This window comes from Lampris incognitus, chromosome 2 (genome assembly GCF_029633865.1).
Source record: "Lampris incognitus isolate fLamInc1 chromosome 2, fLamInc1.hap2, whole genome shotgun sequence".
Lineage (NCBI taxonomy): Eukaryota > Metazoa > Chordata > Actinopteri > Lampriformes > Lampridae > Lampris > Lampris incognitus.
The window spans coordinates 1,754,367-1,778,800 of record NC_079212.1 but is presented as its reverse complement, the minus strand read 5'-3'; the positions used below and the strand labels follow the sequence as shown (position 1 = coordinate 1,778,800).

General features: G+C 47.2%; 1 protein-coding gene across 1 annotated transcript in view; it reads left to right on the top strand.

Moving 5' to 3' along the window:
* LOC130107378 (suppressor of tumorigenicity 14 protein homolog) overlaps positions 1–23,905 on the top strand; it is a 67,776-nt gene extending 43,871 nt beyond the window's left edge. Inside the window, exons 10-19 of the mRNA XM_056273960.1 lie at positions 701–810; positions 2,489–2,622; positions 3,342–3,446; positions 9,133–9,240; positions 10,658–10,774; positions 12,062–12,187; positions 13,216–13,399; positions 13,483–13,754; positions 21,589–21,725; positions 23,744–23,905. Of these exons, the coding sequence (XP_056129935.1) occupies positions 701–810; positions 2,489–2,622; positions 3,342–3,446; positions 9,133–9,240; positions 10,658–10,774; positions 12,062–12,187; positions 13,216–13,399; positions 13,483–13,754; positions 21,589–21,725; positions 23,744–23,905 (1,455 nt within the window). The remainder of the gene's footprint in view (positions 1–700; positions 811–2,488; positions 2,623–3,341; positions 3,447–9,132; positions 9,241–10,657; positions 10,775–12,061; positions 12,188–13,215; positions 13,400–13,482; positions 13,755–21,588; positions 21,726–23,743) is intronic.
* Positions 23,906–24,434: the final 529 nt, after the last annotated feature.

Sequence of the window (24,434 nt, the reverse complement as noted above, 5' to 3'; positions counted from 1 at the left end):
CGGCTGGACCCCTCTACACACAACACAATACAGATATTCACAACACAATACAATAATACACAACACAGTAACGCAATAGAGATACTCATGAGGCATTAATAAACTAGGAACAAGTGTGTCTAAGTGAGGACCGGCGGTGTCACAACACTTCCTGTGCTTCTCTTTTATCTAACTGATCTTTTCCCCCTTTTGCTCCCCAATTTTCATCTGTACCCGTCCAATTACCCCACTCCTCCGAGCCGTCCCGGTCGCTGCTCCACCCCCTCTGCCGATCCGGGGAGGGCTGCAGACTGCCCGTCTCCTCCCATACATGTGGAGTCACCAGCCGCTTCTTTTCACCTGAAAGTGAGGAGTTTCACCAGGGGGATGTGACATGTGGGAGAATCACGCTATTCCCCCCAGTTCCCCCTCCACCCCGTACAGGTGCCCCGACCGACCAGGGGAGGCGCTAATGCAGCAACCAGGACACATACCCACATCCAGCTTCCCACCCACAGACACGGCCAATTGTGTTTGTAGGGATGCCTGACCAAGCCAGGGGAACAAGGGGATTCAAACCAGTGATCCCCTGCTGGTAGGCAATGGAACAGACCTATGCTACGCCACCTGGACGCCCTGTGCTTCTGTCTTTTAAGTTCCTGCTGTTATAAAAGCATGAATATGTATGATTTTGTTTTAAACAAACTTAATTTTCTGTAAGGTCCCCAAAGGATACTTCATAAAGGTCCAGTTCACCCAGTTCTCACTGTCAGAACCGGGACAGGATGCCAGGCTGTGTGCGGCAGACTACGTCCAGCTGGATGGCCACAGGTACTCAGCTGAATGCTCATGTCCCAACTGAATTCTACACAACTACACTGGTCTTTCCTTTGTGCTCTTTTTTCTTTACTTCTCTTTTACACATGATTATTTCATGGTGTCAGGAATGTTCACGATGTCATTAAACCAGTCAGACTATCTATAGCTCACACTGACCAGTCAGAATAAACCCAGTCAGACTATCTATAGCTCACACTGGCCAGTCAGAATAAAACCAGTCAGACTATCTATAGGTTACACTGGCCAGTCAGAATAAAACCAGTCAGACTATCTATAGCTCACACTGGCCAGTCAGAATAAACCAAGTCAGACTATCTATAGCTCACACTAGCCAGTAAGAATAAAACCCGTCAGACTATCTATAGCTCACACTAGCCAGTCAGAATAAACCCAGTCAGACTATCTATAGCTCACACTGGCCAGTCAGAATAAACCCAGTCAGACTATCTATAGCTCACATTAGCCAGTCAGAATAAAACCAGTCAGACTATCTGTAGCTCACACTAGCCAGTCAGAATAAACCCAGTCAGACTATCTATAGCTCACACTGGCCAGTCAGAATAAAACCAGTCAGACTATCTATAGCTCACACTGGCTAGTCAGAATAAACCCAGTCAGACTATCTGTAGCTCACACTGGCCAGTCAGAATAAAACCAGTCAGACTATCTATAGCTCACACTAGCCAGTCAGAATAAACCCAGTCAGACTATCTATAGCTCACACTAGCCAGTCAGAATAAAACCAGTCAGACTATCTATAGCTCACACTGGCCAGTCAGAATAAAACCAGTCAGACTATCTATAGCTCACACTGGCCAGTCAGAATAAAACCAGTCAGACTATCTATAGCTCACACTAGCCAGTCAGAATAAACCCAGTCAGACTATCTATAGCTCACACTAGCCAGTCAGAATAAACCCAGTCAGACTATCTATAGCTCACACTAGCCAGTCAGAATAAACCCAGTCAGACTATCTATAGCTCACATTAGCCAGTCAGAATAAAACCAGTCAGACTATCTATAGCTCACACTGGCTAGTCAGAATAAACCCAGTCAGACTATCTGTAGCTCACACTGGCCAGTCAGAATAAAACCAGTCAGACTATCTATAGCTCACACTAGCCAGTCAGAATAAACCAAGTCAGACTATCTATAGCTCACACTAGCCAGTCAGAATAAAACCAGTCAGACTATCTATGGCTCACACTAGCCAGTCAGAATAAACCCAGTCAGACTATCTATAGCTCACATTAGCCAGTCAGAATAAAACCAGTCAGAGTATCGATAGCTCACACTGGCCAGTCAGACTATCTATAGCTCACACTAGCCAGTCAGAATAAAATGAGAGTGACTAAAATACGAATGAGAAATCAAGAGTTTGTGTGTGTGTGTGTGTGTGTGTGTGTGTGCGTGCGTAAGATAAAACGGAGTACAAACAGAGTACGGGGTACAGTAGAAACAGAGTATGGGGTACAGTAGAAACAGAGTACGGGGTACAGTAGAAACAGAGTACGGGGTACAGTAGAAACAGGATGTTGACTCAGGTAAACGTGGTTCTTGCTTCCTGTCCAGGTGGAGAGTGACATAGAGGTCATAACGTTTCTGGTCTTACGAGATGGTTGTGTGTTGAAGCCATGGTCCGTGTGTGACGTGTGTCTCTCTGTCCAGACTGTGTGGTAGGAAACCAGGTACCATGGTGGTCACTAGCCGAAGCCACCAGACAAAGGTGAAATTTAACTCCGACTCGTCTTTGGTAGACCAGGGATTCTCTGCCCAGTTTGAAGCGTTCATCCCGACTGACCGTAAGTCTGATATTTAATCATCACCACATGTTCATCCATTATCAGCTGCTGTATCTGAACAAACCGCTGGTCTTCTTTATACATGTACTACCACATCTCAATGGAAATCTGACCGGTTGTCTGATTGACTGACAGTCTCAGATACCAAAGTTCAAACGTCAAAATTACCCAAACCAATTCTAACTTCTACTTTAAACTCAGACACCCAGTGGAGTGTTAGGAGCTGCTACTATTATGATATGTACTCCTCACAATTTGATATAACACTAACTAGTCATATCATGTTATTTAGTGGTCATATTTTGATACTGTATTTACTAGTCACATTATATTATGATATTTAATAGTCATCTCCTGACATTATGATACTTACTAGTCATGTCAAGACAACTGCTAGTCTCATTAAACAGAAATATTAAAAGTTGCCCTATTAACCTGTTCATTTTGCTCAGGTAAATCAGGTTTACAACCGAAACACATTTTAAGTGCTGATACAGTTGCAGCTTTTGGTTCTTGATACAGGGTACACATTTAGTTCGGTCATAACCTTTAACTGACCAGAAACTACTTGAAATGTGGACCAGTACTCTAGAGTCACTGCACAAAAATGGAGAGGTGTTTTTCCTTCTTCTCTGTAGGCAACTTTCCTCAAAGTGACAATTTACACTTGGGTCTTTGTACTACGTAAAAGGGGTTTCTGACTGTTTCATTTTGTAAAGCTTGTCCAGGGAGGTTTCACTGCATCAACAATCTTTGCATCAATGGCAGCCTGCAGTGTGACGGATGGAATGACTGTGGAGACAACAGCGATGAGGAGAACTGCAGTAAGACCTTCATCTCCTACATCACACATATTGTCTACCTGTAACATGTACCTGGAAGGTCTACTTGTAACATCTACTTGGAACTAGGGGTAGGACAATATAAAAATGTCATGTCGCGATTATCCTGTCAAAAAATAATTTTGATTCATGGTTTATCCCAGTAATCATCAAAATATGCTTACAACTAGAACGTAACAGTATAATTTTACATTACATTATGTTAATAAGAAAATATTTTTATTGCATCACAGAGAGGACACACATCTTTTTGGTTGGACTGGCCAGCAGGGCCAGCGCTACAAATGCCTCTGTCTGAGTGACCAAACTTACAGTGACTGAGTGATCTTAGTTAGAGTGACTGAGGGATCATAGTTAGGGTGACTGAGGGATCTTAGTTAGGATGACTGAGTGATCATAGTTAGGGTGACTGAGGGATCATAGTTAGGGTGACAGAGATTTTAGTTAGAGTGACTGAGTGATCATAGTTAGGGTGACTGAGTGATCTTAGTTAGAGTGACTGAGGGATCATAGTTACAGTGACTGAGGGATCGTAGTTAGAGTGACTGAGTGATCCTAGTTAAAGGGACTGAGTGATCATAGTTAGGGTGACTGAGTGATAATGGTTAAAGGGACTGAGTGATCATAGTTAAGGTAACTGAGTGATCGTAGTTACAGTGACTGAGTGATCATAGTTACAGTGACTGAGTGATCATAGTTAAAGGGACTGAGTGATCATAGTTAGGGTGACTGAGTGATAATGGTTACAGTGACTGAGTGATCATAGTTAGGGTGACTGAGTGATCGTAGTTAAAGGGACTGAGGGATCATAGTTACAGTGACTGAGAGATTTTAGTTAGAGTGACTGAGTGATCATAGTTACAGCGACTGAGTGATCGTAGTTACAGCGACTGAGTGATCGTGGTTACAGCGACTGAGTGATCGAAGTTACAGCGACTGAGTGATCGTGGTTACAGCGACTGAGTGATCGTAGTTACAGTGACTGAGTGATCGTAGTTTCAGTGACTGAGTGATCGTAGTTACAGTGACTGAGTGATCGTAGTTACAGTGACTGAGTGATCGTAGTTACAGTGACTGAGTGATCGTAGTTACAGTGACTGAGTGATCATAGTTACAGTGACTGAGTGATCATAGTTAAAGGGACTGAGTGATCGTAGTTAAAGGGACTGAGGGATCATAGTTACAGTGACTGAGAGATTTTAGTTAGAGTGACTGAGTGATCATAGTTAGAGTGACTGAGTGATCATAGTTAGAGTGACTGAGTGATCATAGTTACAGTGACTGAGTGATCGTGGTTACAGTGACTGAGTGATCATAGTTAGAGTGACTGAGTGATCATAGTTAAAGGGACTGAGTGATCATAGTTACAGTGACTGAGTGATCGTGGTTACAGTGACTGAGTGATCGTAGTTACAGTGACTGAGTGATCGTAGTTACAGTGACTGAGTGATCGTAGTTACAGTGACTGAGTGATCATAGTTAAAGGGACTGAGTGATCGTAGTTAAAGGGACTGAGGGATCATAGTTACAGTGACTGAGAGATTTTAGTTAGAGTGACTGAGTGATCATAGTTAGAGTGACTGAGTGATCATAGTTAGAGTGACTGAGTGATCATAGTTAGAGTGACTGAGTGATCATAGTTACAGTGACTGAGTGATCGTGGTTACAGTGACTGAGTGATCGTAGTTAGAGTGACTGAGTGATCATAGTTAAAGGGACTGAGTGATCATAGTTACAGTGACTGAGTGATCGTGGTTACAGTGACTGAGTGATCGTAGTTACAGTGACTGAGTGATCATAGTTACAGTGACTGAGTGATCGTAGTTACAGTGACTGAGTGATCGTAGTTAGTGACTGAGTGATCGTATATACAGTGACTGAGTGATCGTAGTTACAGTGACTGAGTGATCGTAGTTACAGTGACTTCGTGATCGTAGTTACAGTGACTGAGTGATCGTAGTTACAGTGACTGAGTGATCGTAGTTACAGTGACTGAGTGATCGTAGTTACAGTGACTGAGTGATCGTAGTTACAGTGACAGAGATTTTAGTTAGAGTGACTGAGTGATCATAGTTAGAGTGACTGAGTGATCGTAGTTAAAGGGACTGAGTGATCATAGTTAAAGGGACTGAGTGATCATAGTTAAAGGGACTGAGTGATCATAGTTACAGTGACTGAGTGACCATAGTTAAAGGGACTGAGTGATCATAGTTACACTGACTGAGTGATCGTAGTTAAAGGGACTGAGTGATCATAGTTAAAGTGACTGAGTATTCATAGTTACAGTGACTAAGTGATCATAGAGTGAGTGATCAAAGAGTGACTGAGTGATCACAGTTAGAGTGACTGGGTGATCATAGTTAAAGTGACTGAGTGATTATAGTTAAAATGACTGAGTGATCATCGTTAGAGTGACTGAGTGATAATGGTTACAGTGACCGAGTGACCATAGTTACAGTGACTGAGTGATCATAGTTAGAGTGAGTGATCATAGTTAGAGTGACTGAGTCATCATAGTTAGAGTGAGTGATCATAGAGTGACTGAGTGATCATAGTTAGATTGACTGAGTGATCATAGTTAGAGTGACTGAGTGATTATAGTTACAGCGACTGAGCGATTATAGTGACAGTGACTGAGTGATTATAGTTACAGTGACTGAGAGATAATCATTACAGTGACTGAGTGATCATAGTTACAGTGACTGAGTGATTATAGTTACAGTGACAGAGATAATCATTACAGTGACTGAGTTAATCATAGTTAGGGTGACCGAGTGATAATGGTAACAGTGACTGAGTGATAATAGCTAGAGCAAGGGATCATAGAGTGACTGAGTGATCACAGTTAGAGTGACGGATTGATTATAGTTAGAGTTACTGGTACATATACTGATCATAGAGTGACTGAGTGATCATAGTTACAGTGACTGAGTGATCATAGTTAGAGTGACTGAGTGATTATAGTTAGAGTGACTGAGTGATTATAGTTAGAGTGACTGAGTGATTATAGGTTGGGTGACTGAATGATCATCGAGTGACTGAGTGATTATAGGTAGGGTGACTGAGTGATCATAGTTAGTGACTGAGCGATTTTAGTTAGTGACTGAGTGATCATACACTGCTCAAAAAAATAAAGGGAACACATAAGCAATGCAATGTAGCTCCAAGTCAATCACACTTTTGAGATATCAACCTGTCCAGTTAGGAAGCAACACTGATTTGTGAATCAATTTCACCTGTTGGTAAATTGTCTAATTTCCACCTGGTGGAAATTAGACAATTTGCAAGACAACCCCTATAAAAGGAATGGATTTGCAGGTGGTGGCCACAGACCATTTGCCTGTCCTCATCTTTTCTGGCCGATCTTTGGTTAGTTTTTCATTTTGCTAGTGCCCTCACCACTAGAGGTGGCATGAGGCGGTATCTGCAACCTACAGAAGTTGCTCAGGTAGTGCAGCTCATCCAGGATGGCACATCAATGCGTGCTGTGGCAAGAAGATTTGATGTGTCTCTCAGCACAGTGTCCAGAGCATGGAGGAGGTACCAGGAGACAGGCCAGTACACCAGGAGACGTGGAGGGGGCCGCAGGAGGACAACAACCCCGCAGCAGGACCGCTATCTGGTCCTTTGTGCAAGGAGGAACAGGAGGAGCGCTGCCGGAGCCCTACAAAACGACCTTCAACAGGCCACTAATGTGCAGGTTTCTGCTCAAACAGTGAGAAACAGAATGCATGAGGATGGTATGAGGGCCCGACGTCCACAATTGGGGCCTGTGCTCACAGCCCAACACCGTGCAGCCCGATTGACCTTTGCCAGAGAACATCTTGGTTGGCAGATTTGCCATTGGCGCCCTGTGCTCTTCACAGATGAGAGCAGGTTCACACTGAACACATGTGACAGACGTGAGAGAGTCTGGAGACGCTGTGGAGAACGTTCTGCTGCCTGCAACGTCCTCCAGCATGACCGGTTTGGCGGTGGGTCAGTGATGGTCTGGGGAGGCATATCCTTGGAGGGACGCACAGACCTCTACGTGCTAGCCAGAGGTACCATGACTGCCATTAGGTACCGGGATGAGATCCTCAGACCCATTGTCAGACCATATGCTGGTGCAGTGGGCCCTGGGTTCCTGCTCATGCATGACAATGCTCGTCCTCATGTGGCCAGAGTGTGTCAGCAGTTCCTGTATGTCGAAGGCATTGATGCTATGGACCGGCCTGCACGTTCCCCAGACCTGAATCCAATCGAGCACCTCTGGGACATCATGTCTCGTACCATCCGCCAACGCGATGTCGCACCACAGACTGTCCAGGAGTTGACCGATGCCCTGATCCAGGTCTGGGAGGAGATCCCTCAGGAGACCATCCGTCGTCTCATCGGGAGCATGCCCAGACGTTGTAGGGAGTGCATACAGGCACGTGGAGGCCACACACACTACTGAGCCTCATTTTGAATCGTCTTGAAGAATTTCCACAGAAGTTGGATCAGCTTATGTTCTCATTTTCCACTTTGATTTTGAGTATGATTCTGAATCCAGACCTTAATGGGCTAATGATTTTGATTTCCATTGATCATTCTTAGGTTATTTTGCTCTGAACACATTCCTCTGTCTAATAAATAAAGATTTTTAGCTGAAATATTTCATTCATCGAGGTCTATATTGTGTTTTTAGGTGTTCCCTTTATTTTTTTGAGCAGTATATTTAGGGTGACTGAGTGATTATAGTTGGAGTGACTGAGGGATCATAGTTACAGTGACTGAGTGAGTATAGTTAGAGTGACTGAGTGATCATAGTTACAGTGACTGAGGGATCATAGTTACAGTGACTGAGGGATCATGGTTAAAGTGACTGAATGATCATAGTTACAGTGACTGACTGATCACAGTTAGGGTGACTGAGAGATAATGATTACAGTGACTGAATGATCAGAGTTAGAGAGAGTGATCATAGAGTGACTGAGTGATCATAGTTAGATCGACCGAGTGATCATAGTTAGAGTGAATAGTACGTATACTGATCATAGAGTGACTGGGTGATCATACAGTGACTGAGTGATCATAGTTACAGTGACTAAGAGATCATCGTTGCAGTGACTGAGTGATCATAGTTAGTGATCATATATAGAGAGAGATTGATATGTACACTCTCTCTCTCTCTATAGTATCACTCATATATTTTCGTAATGTGTATGTGTGTGGTGTTAGTGTGTGTGTGTTAGTGTAGATAGCGGGACCGAAAACTAAAGCATTTACGATCCTAATTCTTTTTGGAGGTGGTAGGTATTGTTCCAGAGAGGACCAGAAAAATAGCAGAAAATTAAAATAATTATAATAATAATGCAAAATATGCATTTTCTAAAAATGGCTAAAAACCACTTTTCTCGGCATTTCAGATGATTCTGAGCATTTGGGGGGAGGGAGTTGGAGTCGGGGGGGTTTAGGGGCAGGGGGAAGGCGGTTAGCTGGCAGGATGAAGAGGAGGGTGATTTAGACGGGTGGAGAACCAAACCGCTACATTGTAGCGGGGTATAAATATAATATAATAGGAAATAATTTCACGGACCCTCTCGCTGACCCCACTTTTAGAATCACTACATTAGGGGATGGAGTACAGACTAAATACATGGACAAATACATTCTTATCTGTGTGTGTGTGTGTGTGTTCTCTCAGAGTGTGAGGCGTCTCAGATGCGGTGCAGTAATGGACAGTGTAAGCCACGGTTCTGGCTGTGTGACGGAATCGATGACTGTGGCGACAACACTGACGAAAAAGACTGCGGTAGGTCAAAGGTCACACTAATCACAACAGGGGACATCAGATGCAACCAGGGAAGTTGGACTGTTGGCACATGTGACTCTCAGCCATGAGGTCCATGGAGTCATGTTAACACAAGGTTGTCCCTTGCCTCCGATTCTGTTTGTGATAGTCATGGACAGGATCTCAAGGCGCAGCCAAGGTGAGGAGTGTGTCCGTTTGGGAACCTCAGAATTGCATCTCTGCTCTTCGCAGATGATGTGGTTTTGTTGGCTTCATCAGAACGTGACCTCCTGCACACACTGGGGCGGTTTGCAGCCGAGTGTGAAATGGCCGGGATGAGAGTCAGCACCTCCAAGTCTGAGGCCATGGTTCTCTACCGGAAAATGGTGGATGAGTTGTTGCCTCAAGTGAAGGCGTTCAAGTATCTCGGGGTCTTGTTCACGAGTGAGGGTAGGATGGAGCGGGAGATTGACAGGTGGATTGGTGCAGCATCAGCAGTAATGTGGACGTCGTACTGGACTGTAGTGGTGAAGAGGAAGCTGAGCCAGAAGACAAAGCTCTCAATTTACCAGTCAGTCTTCGTTCCAACCCTCACCTATGGTCATAAGCTTTGGGTAGTGACCGAAAGGGTGAGATCGTGGATACAAGCGGCTGGAATGAGTTTCCTCCGTAGAGTGTCTGGGCTCAGCCTTAGAGATAGGATGAGGAGCTCGGACATCCGGAGGGAGCTCAGAGTAAGTAGAGCTGCTGCTCCTTCGCATCGAAAGGAGCCAGTTGAGGTGGTTTGGGCATCTGATCAGGATGCCTCCTGGGCGCCTTCCTTTGGAGGTTTACCGGGCATGGCCAACTGGGAGGAGATCCCGGGGTAGACCCAGAACTCGCTGTCGAATCTGGCCTAGGAACGCCTTGGGGTCCCCCAGGAGGAGCTGGAGGGCGTTGCTGGGGAGAGGGACATCTGGAGTGCCTTACTTAGCTTGCTGCCACCGCGACCCAACCCCGGAGAAGCAGCTGAAGATGAGATGAGATGAGATGAGATGAGATATGTATTAAACATCCTTCATGGTCTTCATAGTACAGTGTAAATGAGGAGTATTTGTAGACTGAGGGTGTGTGTTGTCTCCAGGTGAGTGTGAAGTATTTGTAGACTGAGGGTGTGTGTTGTCTCCAGGTGAGTGTGAAGTATTTGTAGACTGAGGGTGTGTGTTGTTTCCAGGTGAGTGTGAAGTATTTGTAGACTGAGGGTGTGTGTTGCCTCCAGGTGAGTGTGAAGTATTTGTAGACTTAGGGTGTGTGTTGTCTCCAGGTGAGTGTGAAGTATTTGTAGACTGAGGGTGTGTGTTGTCTCCAGGTGAGTGTGAAGTATTTGTAGACTGAGGGTGTGTGTTGTTTCCAGGTGAGTGTGAAGTATTTGTAGACTGAGGGTGTGTGTTGCCTCCAGGTGAGTGTGAAGCAGGTCAGTTCTCCTGTCGGAATGGCCGCTGTGTCTCGCAGCATCTCCGGTGTGACGGACGGGACGACTGCTCAGACGGCTCGGATGAGTCTGAGTGTAAGAAATGTAAGAAAGATGATTAACTTCATTCTTATTTTCATCATTTCATTTCTACCTTCATTGTGGTCTTGTGATTTCATACTACACATTTTCTGATCTCGTCCACACTAAGTAAAGTTTTACTTTGAGGCAGTCTGTACAGCTTCCACTTGCATTTTAACTGGTTGTACTGGTAGCAGCGTTATACATAACAGTAGTAGTAGAAGTGAGAGTAATATCATTAGATGTAGTAATAGTAGTAGTAGAAGTCAGAGTAATATTATTAGATGTAGTAATAGTAGTAGTAGAAGTCTTAGTAATATTATTAGACGTAGTAATAGTAGTAGTAGAAGTCTTAGAAATATTATTAGATGTAGTAATAGTAGTAGTAGAAGTCTCAGAAATATTATTAGATGTAGTAATAGCAGTAGTAGAAGTCTTAGACATATTATTAGACGTAGTAATAGTAGTAGTAGAAGTCAGAGTAATATTATTAGATGTAGTAATAGTAGTAGTAGAAGTCAGAGTAATATTATTAGATGTAGTAATAGTAGTAGTAGAAGTCAGAGTAATATTATTAGATGTAGTAACAGTAGTAGTAGAAGTGAGAGTAATATTATTAGACATAGTAATAGTAGTAGTAGAACTCAGAGTGATATTATAAGATGTAGTAATAGTAGTAGTAGAAGTCTTAGAAATATTATTAGATGTAGTAATAGTAGTAGTAGAAGTCTTAGAAATATTATTAGACGTAGTAATAGTAGTAGTAGAAGTCAGAGTAATATTATTAGATGTAGTAATAGTAGTAGTAGAAGTCACAGTAATATTATTAGACGTAGTAATAGTAGTAGTAGAAGTAATAGTAGTAGTAGAAGTCAGAGTAATATTATTAGATGTAGTAATAGTAGTAGTAAAAGTCAGAGTAATATTATTAGATGTAGTAACAGTAGTAGTAGAAGTGAGAGTAATATTATTAGATGTAGTAACAGTAGTAGTAGAAGTCAGAGTAATATTATTAGACGTAGTAATAGTAGTAGTAGAAGTAATAGTAGTAGTAGGAGTCAGAGTAATATTATTAGATGTAGTAATAGTAGAAGTCAGAGTAATATTATTAGATGTAGTAACAGTAGTAGTAGAAGTGAGAGTAATATTATTAGACGTAGTAATAGTAGTAGTAGAAGTTGGAGTAGATGCATTAGAAGTTGTGATGGTAATACCAGTAGCAGTAGAAGAGGTAAAAGTAATAGTAATAGTATTACTGTTAATAGTGGTCTGCAGTATTAGTAGTGTTTTACCTGTTCTTGTGTTGTGTAGCGGTGGTTGTACAGTGGTGCTCAGAGTTTACCTACAGGTGTGGGAACAAACAGTGCATCAGTAAAGTGAACCCGGAGTGTGACGGAGTACAGGACTGTGAGGACGCCTCGGATGAGGAGGACTGTGGTACGCCTCAACAAGTATTTTCTGTGCTGTACTAGTACTATCTGTACTCTACTAGTATCACATGTACTATATAAGTATTATCTACAGCGATCAGCCAAATCATTAAAACCACCTGCCTAATATTGTGTAGACCCCCCTCGTGCCACCAAAACAGCTCTGACCCATCGAGACGTGGACTCTACAAGACCTGTGAAGGTGTCCTCTGGTATCTGGCACCAAGACGTAAGCAGCAGACCCTTTATGTTGTGAGGTGGGGCCTCCATGGATCAGACTTGTGTTTCCACCACATCCCACAGATGCTCGATCAGATTGAGATCTGGAGAATTTTGAGGCCAAGGCAACACCGTGAACTCTGTCATGTTCCTCAAACCATCCCTGAACAAGTGTGCAGGTGGCAGGACACATGATCCTGCTGAAAGAGACCACGGCCATTAGGGAATACCTAATACCATCAGTGGCACTTTGAGCTACAGTAGCTCTTCTGTGGGACTGGACCAGACAGGCGAGCCTTCGTGCCTCATGCGCATCAAATGACCCTGTTGCTGGTTCACCAGTTGTCCTTTCTTGGACCACTTGTGGTAGGTACTGACCACTGTATACTGGGAAAACCCCACTAGACCTGTGTTGTGGAGATGCTCTGGCCAGTCGTCTTGCCATCACAGTTTGGCCCTTGTCCAAGTCCCTCATATCCTTACGCGTCCACATTTATCTTGCTTCAACACATCAACTCCAAGAACTGACTGTTCTCTTGCTGCCTGATTGTGCCACCCCGTGACAGGTGCCACCCCGTGACAGGTGCCACCCGTGACAGGTGCCACCCGTGACAGGTGCCATGATAACGAGATAATCAGTACTATTCACTTACCTGTCACTGGTTTAATGTTTTGGCTGATCGGTGTACAATGTAATAGTAATATTTATACTACAAAGCTCCCAGTAAGTAGAAGCTTGTGATTGTATAGTATACACAGGTACTAGTACCACACTCTAGTGTGTGTGTGTGTGTGTGTGTGTGTGTGTACACACAGAGTGTGGGACCAGGCCCTATAGGAGCTCTCGTATCGTGGGGGGGCAGATGTCCAGTGAGGGTGAGTGGCCGTGGCAGGTCAGCCTTCACATCCAGGGCAAAGGTCACGTCTGTGGAGCATCAGTTCTCAGTGACCGCTGGGTGCTCACCGCCGCTCACTGCGTCCAGAACGACGTTAACATACAGTGAGTGCACACACACAAACACATTCATCTTGCCAGTCTCCCATATGTTGACCTTTGACCCCTGCGGCTCTGTGGTGAATCAGATATTCCCGTGCTGAGCTGTGGGAGGTCTTTCTGGGCCTCCATGTCCAGGGTCAGACCAACAAGTGGACCGTGAGGAGAAACGTGAAGCAGATTATCACCCACTTGCAGTACAACCGCCTCACCTACGACAACGACATCGCCCTGATGGAGCTGGACACCGCTGTCCCACTCAACCAGAACATCTGGCCCATCTGTCTCCCCGCCGCCACACACCACTTCCCAGCAGGCAAAGCGGCGTGGATCACTGGCTGGGGAGCCACCAGAGAGGGTGGTGAGCTCACACCTTTTCACCAAGATCATTTTAGATGAACAGACACCAGTACAGTAAAGTCACCACTTAGGTTGTTTTTGATGTTTTACTTTCACAAGTCGCTGTTTGATGATGTCATGAGATGACCTCCTCTTCAATCTTGAGGAATTATAACACAAAATCCACTGTGTAAACGAACTAAAATAATCCTTGACAAAGTTCTTTTCAGGGAAATCCCTCCACTACCACAGCTCATAACTGCATCAGGAAAGTTCAGCACCTCAGAGTCACCAGCATGTCGCTGCAGACGGACCTCACAGACACTCGCTGTCTCATGTAGACGTCACTCCTTCATGGGACACTCAGCGTGATGGCTGATCAAGCCAAGGTGGCCTTAATACAGTCCTAGTGTTTTACTGAGAACACAAGCTGAGGTGGACTTGTTACAGTCCTCGTGTTTTACTGAGAACACAAGCTGAGGTGGACTTGTTATAGTCCTCGTGTTTTACTGTGAACACAAGCTGAGGTGGACTTGTTATAGTCCTTGTTAGGGCTCGGTCTGTTGACCAACCTGGCAACCAGCAATGAGAGCGGGGGAAGGGCGCGTCTGAAACACCTGCAGCCTACCTACTCGTTAACCACTCTAGTATAAGTTTGTTTGCTTTCCAGAACTCGTCGCGAGTTCGTCCTGAACAGTCCCGTGAGTAAATTCTTCGTCTCGAGTTTTGTGACATTTCTGTGTCTCCCGGTGGAGTACAGATTGTAGTATTCTCCGTGTTTTTGCTTGTTTGATTATTCCCTTGTGTCAGTTCTCCTTGAGAGCTTGTTCGGAGAAGAACTCTCTTTGTGTTTTCCCCATTGGATTTTCCCATCGTGATTTTCTAGTTGAGATCAAGTTTTTGATATTCTAATTTCTCCTCTCTCACTGTGGATCTTATTACTCGGTTGGACTTCTACCTTAAAGGAGCAGTTTGTGTTTTTTCCCCTTTCGGACTTTAAAAGAGCAGTTTACGTTTTTTCCCTTTCGGACTTTAAAGGAGCAGTTTACTTTTTTTCCTTTTCGGATTAAGGGGGCAGTTTACGTTTTCCCATTTTTAAGAAGCTATTCTCAAGTTCCGCCTGAAGCGCCTCACCCTTCTGTCCAGGCCCGGCCGGCTCTCCTCTACGAGTCCTGCCAGGTTGGTGCTTTACTTTGTCTTGTGTTGTCGCTATTGGGTTCGTTCTACAAACCTTAACAGTACGAACTCGCCTTCACTATGAACCCAGACAACCCAGACGCCAATCCTGTCCAGGCTGCTCTCTATAAGCAGATTCAGCTTACGGCCTCCCACGGCCAGCAACTACAAGAGGCCGCTGTTGCCATGCAGGGCCTCCGGGCTCAGGTGCAACCCCTCCAGGCTTCGGTGGATTCTCTTTCGGCCCAGCAAGCGGCGCTCGCGAGCCAACAAGAGGAGGTTCTTAAGCAGTTGCAAACTCTCACAGCGGCTATCACCATCCAGCCAGCTGTCCCACCAGTTCCGGCCGCCCCTCCTCCAGCAGTGCCCGCAGCCGTTGCCTTAGACAATCCTACCGTTTATGTTTCGGATTTCCGGGAGCCCAGTATCTCCAATCCCAGGCCTTTTGATGGCAACTTTGAGACCTGTGCCACGTTCATCATGCAGTGTGAGCTTGTCTTCGCCCACCATTCCAGGGGGTTCACCACAGATGCTGCAAAAGTTGCTTACGTGACTAACCTGCTGACTGGCCGCGCTGCTCAGTGGGCCACTGCTTCCTGGTCCATGGGGGCCAGTTTCTGCTCTTCCTACGATGACTTTGTGGCTGAGCTTCGGAAGGTATTCCATCATCCAGTGTACGGTCAGGATCCGGGTGTCCGATTGAGCAGGATCCAGCAGGGCAGTGGCAGTGTCACTGACTACTCAGTCGAGTTCAGGCTGGCTGCGGCTGAGAGTGGCTGGAACGACCAGTCACTTCGGGTAACCTTCCGTAGGGGCCTCAGCGATGCCGTCAAGGATCAGCTAGCCACCCGGGAGGATCCTACCTCTCTCGACGACCTTATCAGCCTTGCCATCCGCATCGATGGACGTCTCCGCGAGAGAAGGCGCGAGCGAGGTCTACGGGGAACCGTTTCTACCTCTCAGCCATCCAGAGCTTCCGAAGGGGGCTCTTCTTCGTCGCACTCCACTTCCCCTGTGGCAAGCCTCTCCTCCTCCCAGACAGTGACAGAGGAGGAACCTATGCAGCTTGGGCGTACACGACTGACTCCCGCTGAACGTGAGGCCCGGTTCAAGGCAGGTCTCTGTCTTTACTGCGGTCTTAAGGGACACCGGATCAGCGAGTGTCCTACGCGGCCAAAAGATTAGGCTCACTGGGACCCCGGGAGATCCTAGTGAGCCGTCTTTCCTGTTCCCGCCATCCTGCTCCGGCTAACCATCTTGTGAGCGTTACCCTGGCTTGGGCAGACCAGCGGCTCACTGTAGGCGCACTCATCGATTCGGGAGCTGATGGGTGTTTCTTGGACTCTACGTTTGCTGCTCAAGCTAACATTCCATGTGAGGAATTGGAGAGGCCAATAGAGGCCTTTGCTCTGGATGAGCGCCGCCTGGCCAGTGTTACCCAACAGTCCTGTCCCGTGTCTCTCACTATTGCTGGAAACCATGTGGAGAGCCTTAAGTTCTTCGTCATCCAGTCTCCCTTAGTTCCTGTGATCTTGGGGCGTCCCTGGTTGGCTCAGCATGAGCCACACATTGCTTGGTCGTCTGGTAACATTTTGGAGTGGAGCTCCTCCTGTCACGCCCGGTGTCTTCAGGCCGCACCTGGTCCAGCAGTCCAGACTGTTCCGATTGCCCCTCCTCCCGATCTTTCCTCTGTTCCTCCCGAGTATCATGATCTCGGGGAGGTCTTCAGCAAGACGCGGGCTCAGTCTCTCCCTCCGCATCGGCCATATGATTGTGCTATCAACCTCCGTCCTGGGGCCTCTCTCCCTAGCAGTCGTCTTTACAGCCTTTCCATCCCCGAGAAGGCTGCTATGGACGATTACATTTCAGAATCGTTGGCGGCAGGGCTCATCCGACCCTCATCCTCCCAGGTGGCAGCTGGTTTCTTTTTCGTTAAGAAGAAGGATGGTGGTCTCCGACCCTGCATTGATTATCGCCAACTCAACGACATCACCATCAAGAATAAATACCCCCTGCCTCTGATGAGCTCCACCCTCGAACCCCTGACCCAGGCGACTGTCTTCACTAAGCTGGATCTCCGGAACGCCTACCATCTCGTTCGGATCCGGAAAGGGGACGAGTGGAAGACAGCCTTTAAGACTCCCCGTGGTCATTATGAGTACCTGGTAATGCCGTTCGGCCTCACCAACGCCCCGGCGGTGTTCCAGGCACTCATGAATGACATCCTTCGCGACATGCTCGACCAATTCGTTGTCGTCTACCTTGATGACATCCTCATCTTCTCCAGGTCCCTCGAGGAGCATGTCCAGCACGTGCGGCAGGTTCTCGAACGCCTCCTTCGTAACCGGCTGTTCGTCAAGGCTGAGAAATGCCTGTTCCATTCTGAGTCAGTGGACTACTTAGGTTTTATCGTGGAGGGAGGCAAGACTCGAGCTGATCCTCGCAAGATCAAAGCGGTGGTGGAATGGCCGGATCCTAAGTCACATAAGGAACTGCAGAGCTTCCTCGGGTTCGCGAACTTTTACAGGAGGTTCGTCCGAAACTACAGCTCTGTAGCAGAACCCCTCACCCGTCTAACCTCCCCCTCTCAGCCGCTCGTCTGGTCCCCAGCTGCTCGCTCTGCATTTCTGTTGCTCAAGGAGAGGTTCACCAGTGCCCCCGTCCTACTCCATCCCGATCCCAAGAGGCAGTTCATAGTTGAGGTGGACGCTTCGGACACCGGATTGGGGGCTGTGCTCTCCCAGCGATCAGAGGCCGACCAGAAGGTTCATCCTTGCGCGTTCTTCTCCCGCCGGTTCCTTCCCGCCGAGGAGAACTACGATGTTGGTAATCGGGAGCTTCTCGCTGTAGTGGCTGCACTTGAGGAATGGCGCCATTGGCTGGAGGGGGCAGAGCATCCATTTACCATCTGGACTGATCATAAGAACCTGACGTTCATCCGGGCAACCAAACGTCTCAATGGTCGGCAGGCACGGTGGGCCAGCTTCCTCAGTCGGTTCGACTTCACACTGACTTATCGTCCTGGCTCCCGCAACACCAAGGCAGATGCTCTGTCTCGTCAACACCTTAAGGAACCTGTAACGGTGGAACCAAGTCCCGTCCTCCCTGAGACCAAGGTCGTTGGCGTGGTGACCTGGGGCCTTGAAACGGTGGTCAAGCGCGCCTTGCGCTCCAGTCCAGCCCCGAGCAACGTGCCGCCTCGCCGACTGTTTGTTCCGGACTCAGTGAGGTCTCGGGTCCTCAAATGGGGCCACACCAGTCAGCTCGCTTGCCACCCTGGAGTCCACCGCACTTTCACTTTCATAGCTCGACGGTTCTGGTGGCCCACTATGAGGAGGGACGTCAAGGAGTTCGTCATGGCCTGCACCATCTGTGCCCGCAGCAAGGCCTCTCACCAGGCACCGGCTGGTCTGCTGCAGCCCCTTCCTATTCCCAGTCGGCCCTGGTCCCATGTGGCGTTGGATTTTGTCTCTGGACTTCCTCCGTCTCAGGGCAACACAGTGATCCTGACGGTGGTGGATCGCTTCAGCAAGGGTGTTCACCTGGTGGCTTTGCCTAAGCTTCCTTCTGCTTCAGAAACCGCTGACCTCCTGATGAGCCACGTCTTCCGTTTGCATGGACTTCCCAAGGACATTGTGTCAGACAGAGGGCCCCAGTTTGTTTCCCGTGTGTGGCGTGCTTTCTGCAAGGGGTTGGGCGCCTCGGTCAGCCTTTCGTCGTGATATCATCCGCAGACTAACGGACAGACTGAGAGGATGAACCAGAGTGTGGAATCTGCTCTCCGTTGCGTCGCTGCCAAGAAGCCAACCTCCTGGAGTCAGTTTCTCCCCTGGGTCGAGTATGCGGTCAACTCCCTGGTCAGCTCCGCCACCGGCCTCTCGCCCTTTGAGGCATCCCTGGGTTACCAGCCGCCCGTCTTCTCTGCACAGGAGTCCGAAGTGGAGGTTCCCTCCGTGCAGACTCATCTGGACCGCTGTCGTCGTGTCTGGGAGATCACCAGGGCTGCGCTGCTCCGTGCTACGGAACGTGCCAGACGAGGAGCTAACCGTCGCCGATCCACAGCACCAGCTTACCAACCCGGACAGAGAGTCTGGCTGTCCACCAAGGATCTCCCCCTTCAGTCCTCTGCCAAGAAGCTGAATCCCCGGTTCGTTGGACCCTTCGAGATCCAGGAAGTACCCAGTCCTGCAGTTGTGCGTCTTAAGCTCCCGGCCTCCATGAAGATCCATCCGGTTTTTCATGTGTCCCGAGTAAAGCCTGTCTCCGAGAGCCCCCTTATGCCTCCGTCCCCAGCTCCGCCTCCCCCTGAGATTGTGGATGGGCATCCACAGTGGAAGGTCCGTCGGCTGATGGACGTCCGACGCAGGGGACGGGGGTTCCAGTATTTGGTTGACTGGGAGGGCTATGGGGTGGAGGAACGAAGCTGGGTATCCCGCCAGCTCATCATGGACCCTGGTCTGCTCGCTGAGTTCTATCGCCGTCACCCTGACAAGCCTGGCAGGTCGCCTGGTGGCTCCCGTAGAGGGGGGGGGGTACTGTTAGGGCTCGGTCTGTTGACCAACCTGGCAACCAGCAATGAGAGCGGGGGAAGGGCGCGTCTGAAACACCTGCAGCCTACCTACTCGTTAACCACTCTAGTATAAGTTTGTTTGCTTTCCAGAACTCGTCGCGAGTTCGTCCTGAACAGTCCCGTGAGTAAATTCTTCGTCTCGAGTTTTGTGACATTTCTGTGTCTCCCGGTGGAGTACAGATTGTAGTATTCTCCGTGTTTTTGCTTGTTTGACTATTCCCTTGTGTCAGTTCTCCTTGAGAGCTTGTTCGGAGAAGAACTCTCTTTGTGTTTTCCCCATTGGATTTTCCCATCGTGATTTTCTAGTTGAGATCAAGTTTTTGATATTCTAATTTCTCCTCTCTCACTGTGGATCTTATTACTCGGTTGGACTTCTACCTTAAAGGAGCAGTTTGTGTTTTTTCCCCTTTCGGACTTTAAAGGAGCAGTTTGTGTTTTTTCCCTTTCGGACTTTAAAGGAGCAGTTTGTGTTTTTTCCCTTTCGGACTTTAAAGGAGCAGTTTACTTTTTTTCCTTTTCGGATTAAGGGGGCAGTTTACGTTTTCCCATTTTTAAGAAGCTATTCTCAAGTTCCGCCTGAAGCGCCTCCCCCTTCTGTCCAGGCCCGGCCGGCTCTCCTCTACGAGTCCTGCCAGGTTGGTGCTTTACTTTGTCTTGTGTTGTCGCTATTGGGTTCGTTCTACAAACCTTAACAGTCCTCGTGTTTTACTGAGAACACAAGCTGAGGTGGACTTGTTATAGTCCTCGTGTTTTACTGAGAACACAAGCTGAGGTGGACTTGTTATAGTCCTCGTGTTTTACTGAGAACATAAGCTGAGGTGGACTTGTTATAGTCCTCGCGTTTTACTGTGAACACAAGCTGAGGTGGACTTGTTATAGTCCTCGTGTTTTACTGTGAACACAAGCTGAGGTGGACTTGTTATAGTCCTCGTGTTTTACTGTGAACACTAGCTGAGGTGGACTTGTTACAGTCCTCATGTTTTACTGTGAACACAAGCTGAGGTGGACTTGTTACAGTCCTCGTGTTTTACTGTGAACACAAGCTGAGGTGGACTTGTTACAGTTCTCATGTTTTACTGTGAACACTAGCTGAGGTGGACTTGTTCCAGTCCTCATGTTTTACTGTGAACACAAGCTGAGGTGGACTTGTTGCAGTCCTCATGTTTTACTGTGAAGACTAGCGGAGGTGGACTTGTTGCAGTCCTCATGTTTTACTGTGAAGACTAGCGGAGGTGGACTTGTTCCAGTCCTCATGTTTTACTGTGAAGACTAGCGGAGGTGGACTTTTTGCAGTCCTCATGTTTTACTGTGAAGACTAGCGGAGGTGGACTTGTTGCAGTCCTCATGTTTTACTGTGAAGACTAGCTGAGGTGGACTTGTTGCAGTCCCCATATTTTACTGTGAAGACTAGCTGAGGTGGACTTGTTGCAGTCCTCATGTTTTACTGTGAAGACTAGCTGAGGTGGACTTGTTGCAGTCCTCATGTTTTACTGTGAAGACTAGCTGAGGTGGACTTGTTGCAGTCCTCATGTTTGACTGTGAAGACTAGCGGAGGTGGACTTGTTGCAGTCCTCATGTTTTACTGTGAAGACTAGCGGAGGTGGACTTGTTGCAGTCCTCATGTTTTACTGTGAAGACTAGCGGAGGTGGACTTGTTGCAGTCCTCATGTTTTACTGTGAAGACTAGCGGAGGTGGACTTGTTGCAGTCCTCATGTTTTACTGTGAAGACTAGCGGAGGTGGACTTGTTGCAGTCCTCATGTTTTACTGTGAAGACTAGCGGAGGTGGACTTGTTGCAGTCCTCGTGTTTTACTGTGAAGACTAGCGGAGGTGGACTTGTTGCAGTCCTCATGTTTTACTGTGAAGACTAGCGGAGGTGGACTTGTTGCAGTCCTCATGTTTTACTGTGAAGACTAGCGGAGGTGGACTTGTTCCAGTCCTCATGTTTTACTGTGAAGACTAGCGGAGGTGGACTTGTTCCAGTCCTCATGTTTGACTGTGAAGACTAGCGGAGGTGGACTTGTTGCAGTCCTCATGTTTGACTGTGAAGACTAGCGGAGGTGGACTTGTTGCAGTCCTCATGTTTTGAAGCTTTGTGTTGTGCTCTCAGGTTTTGCGGCAGGCGTCCTGCAGAAGGCGCAGGTCCGCATCATCAACAGCACAGTGTGTCACATGCTGATGGAGGCACAGACCACTGACAGGATGCTGTGTGCCGGAGTCGTCAAAGGAGGAGTGGACGCCTGCCAGGTACATCATCCATCCAGCCACCATCCATCTACCCATCCATCATCAATTCATTCCTCCATCAGCCACCACATACACCACCCTTCCATCCATCCATCCTTCACTCCATCCACCACATACACCATCCATCCATCCATCCAGATATCCGTCCATCACATCCATCATCAATCATGCATTCATCCATCACATACACCACTCATCCATCTATCCATCCATCGTCTATCACATACACCACTCATCCATCCATCATCTATCACATACACCACCCATCCATCTGTCCATCCATCCTTCCATCGATCCATCACATACACCATCTATCCATCATCTATCACATACACCATCCATCCATCCATCGTCTATCACATACACCACCCATCCATCCGTCCATCCATCCTTCCCTCCATCAATCAAGTACACCATCCATCTGTCCATCATCCACCCATCATCTATCACATACACCACCCATCCATCTGTCCATTCATCCTTCCCTCCTTCCATCACATACACCATCCATTCAGCCAAACAGATATCCATCCATCACATCCATCATCAATGACATCACCATCCATCCATCCATCCATCATCTATCAAATACACCACCATCCATCCACCCATCCATCCATCCATCACATACACCAACCATTCATCCAAACAGATATCCATCCACCACATCATCTATCACATACACCATCCATCCATCCATCAACCATACATTCATCCATGACATCCATCCACCTAAACAGATATCTATCCATCACATACACCATTAATCCATGACATCCATCCATCATACACCACCCATCCCTCCCTCCCTCCATCCATCTTCCATCACATACACCACCCATCTCCTCACTATCCATCATCTATCACATACACCACCCATCCATCCATCCATCTGTCCATCCATCCATCCATCTATCATAAATGCATGAAATTCATCACATACACCACCCATCCATCTGTCCATCAATCCCTCCATCCAACAGACATCCAACATCCTACATTGATCACATCCATCCATCATATTCATGACATGCAGACACAGACACACACCAAACTGCTAGTAATGTGTGCTTTATGGAAAGGTGAAGCTTCTGCAGGGTTTCACACCTCAGCCAGTCATGTGGTTGTGTTGATGAAGACTAAAGACACTGTTGTGTGTCTAGACTACAGACACTGTTGTGTCTCTAGACTAAAGACACTGTTGTGTGTCTAGACTAAAGACACTGTTGTGTGTCTAGACTAAAGACACGGTTGTGTCTCTAGACTAAAGACACTGTTGTGTGTCTAGACTACAGACACTGTTGTGTCTCTAGACTAAAGACACTGTTGTGTCTCTAGACTAAAGACACTGTTGTGTGTCTAGACTAAAGACACTGTTGTGTGTCTAGACTAAAGACACTGTTGTGTGTCTAGACTAAAGACAATGTTGTGTCTCTAGACTAAAGACACTGTTGTGTCTCTAGACTAAAGACACTGTTGTGTGTCTAGACTAAAGACACTGTTGTGTGTCTAGACTAAAGACACTGTTGTGTGTCTAAACTACAGACACTGTTGTGTGTCTAGACTAAAGACACTGTTGTGTCTCTAGACTAAAGACACTGTTGTGTGTCTAGACTACAGACACTGTTGTGTGTCTAGACTAAAGACACTGTTGTGTCTCTAGACTAAAGACACTGTTGTGTGTCTAGACTACAGACACTGTTGCGTGTCTAGACTAAAGACACTGTTGTGTGTCTAGACTACAGACACTGTTGTGTGTTTAGACTAAAGACACTCTTGTGTCTCTAGACTACAGACACTGTTGCGTGTCTAGACTAAAGACACTGTTGTGTGTCTAGACTAAAGACACTGTTGTGTGTCTGTGAAGGGAGGAGCTTCCTCAAAACGCCACTGAGGAAACAGTGTTTCTGCACATCATCATGTATTTTGTCCCAGAAGGCCTTCTTCATACATCACGTTTATAAGTTCCTCTTCTTCTGTGTTACTGTACGCTAACCTGATGCCCCGCTCTCTCTCAGGGGGACTCGGGCGGACCCCTGTCAGTCACAGGTCCCAGTGGGCGGGCCTTCCAGGCTGGAGTGGTGAGCTGGGGTGACGGCTGTGCTCGCAGGAATAAGCCTGGCGTCTACACGCAAGTCACCAAATTCCGTGCTTGGATAAAGGAGCATTCAGGCATCTAGGCCCGGACTCACAAGACTGATGTCTGACTGGAGATTAAGACTATTTTCATGAATATTAATGAAGGGAGGCGGGGCTACAAGCCAACATGGAATTTGATTGGTTCTTCTGTCAAGGCAGTTTTCTTCCACCGCAGTGATGACGGGGGTGGGCTCGGGATGCTACTCATTCATACGCTTACAATCCGCAGCACTGCAACTGAAGGCTACAATCTGCAAATGCAGTTTAACAAAGAATGGCTAGGGGGCGTCCAGGTGGTGTAGCAGTCTACTCCGTTGCCTACCAACACTGGGATCGCCGGTTCAAATCCCTGTGTTACCTCCGGCCTGTTCAGGCGTCCCTACAGACACAATTGGCTGTGTCTGCGGGTGGAAAGCCGGATGTGGGTATGTGTCCTTGTTGCTTCACTAGCGCCTCCTCTGGTCAGTCAGAAAAAAAGAGAGTGGGTAAAAAAAAGAGAGAGTGGGCAAAAGCCTCAACCTGTATTACTGGATTATGTGTCTGTGAATGTTCTCATTCATCCAGGTCGTG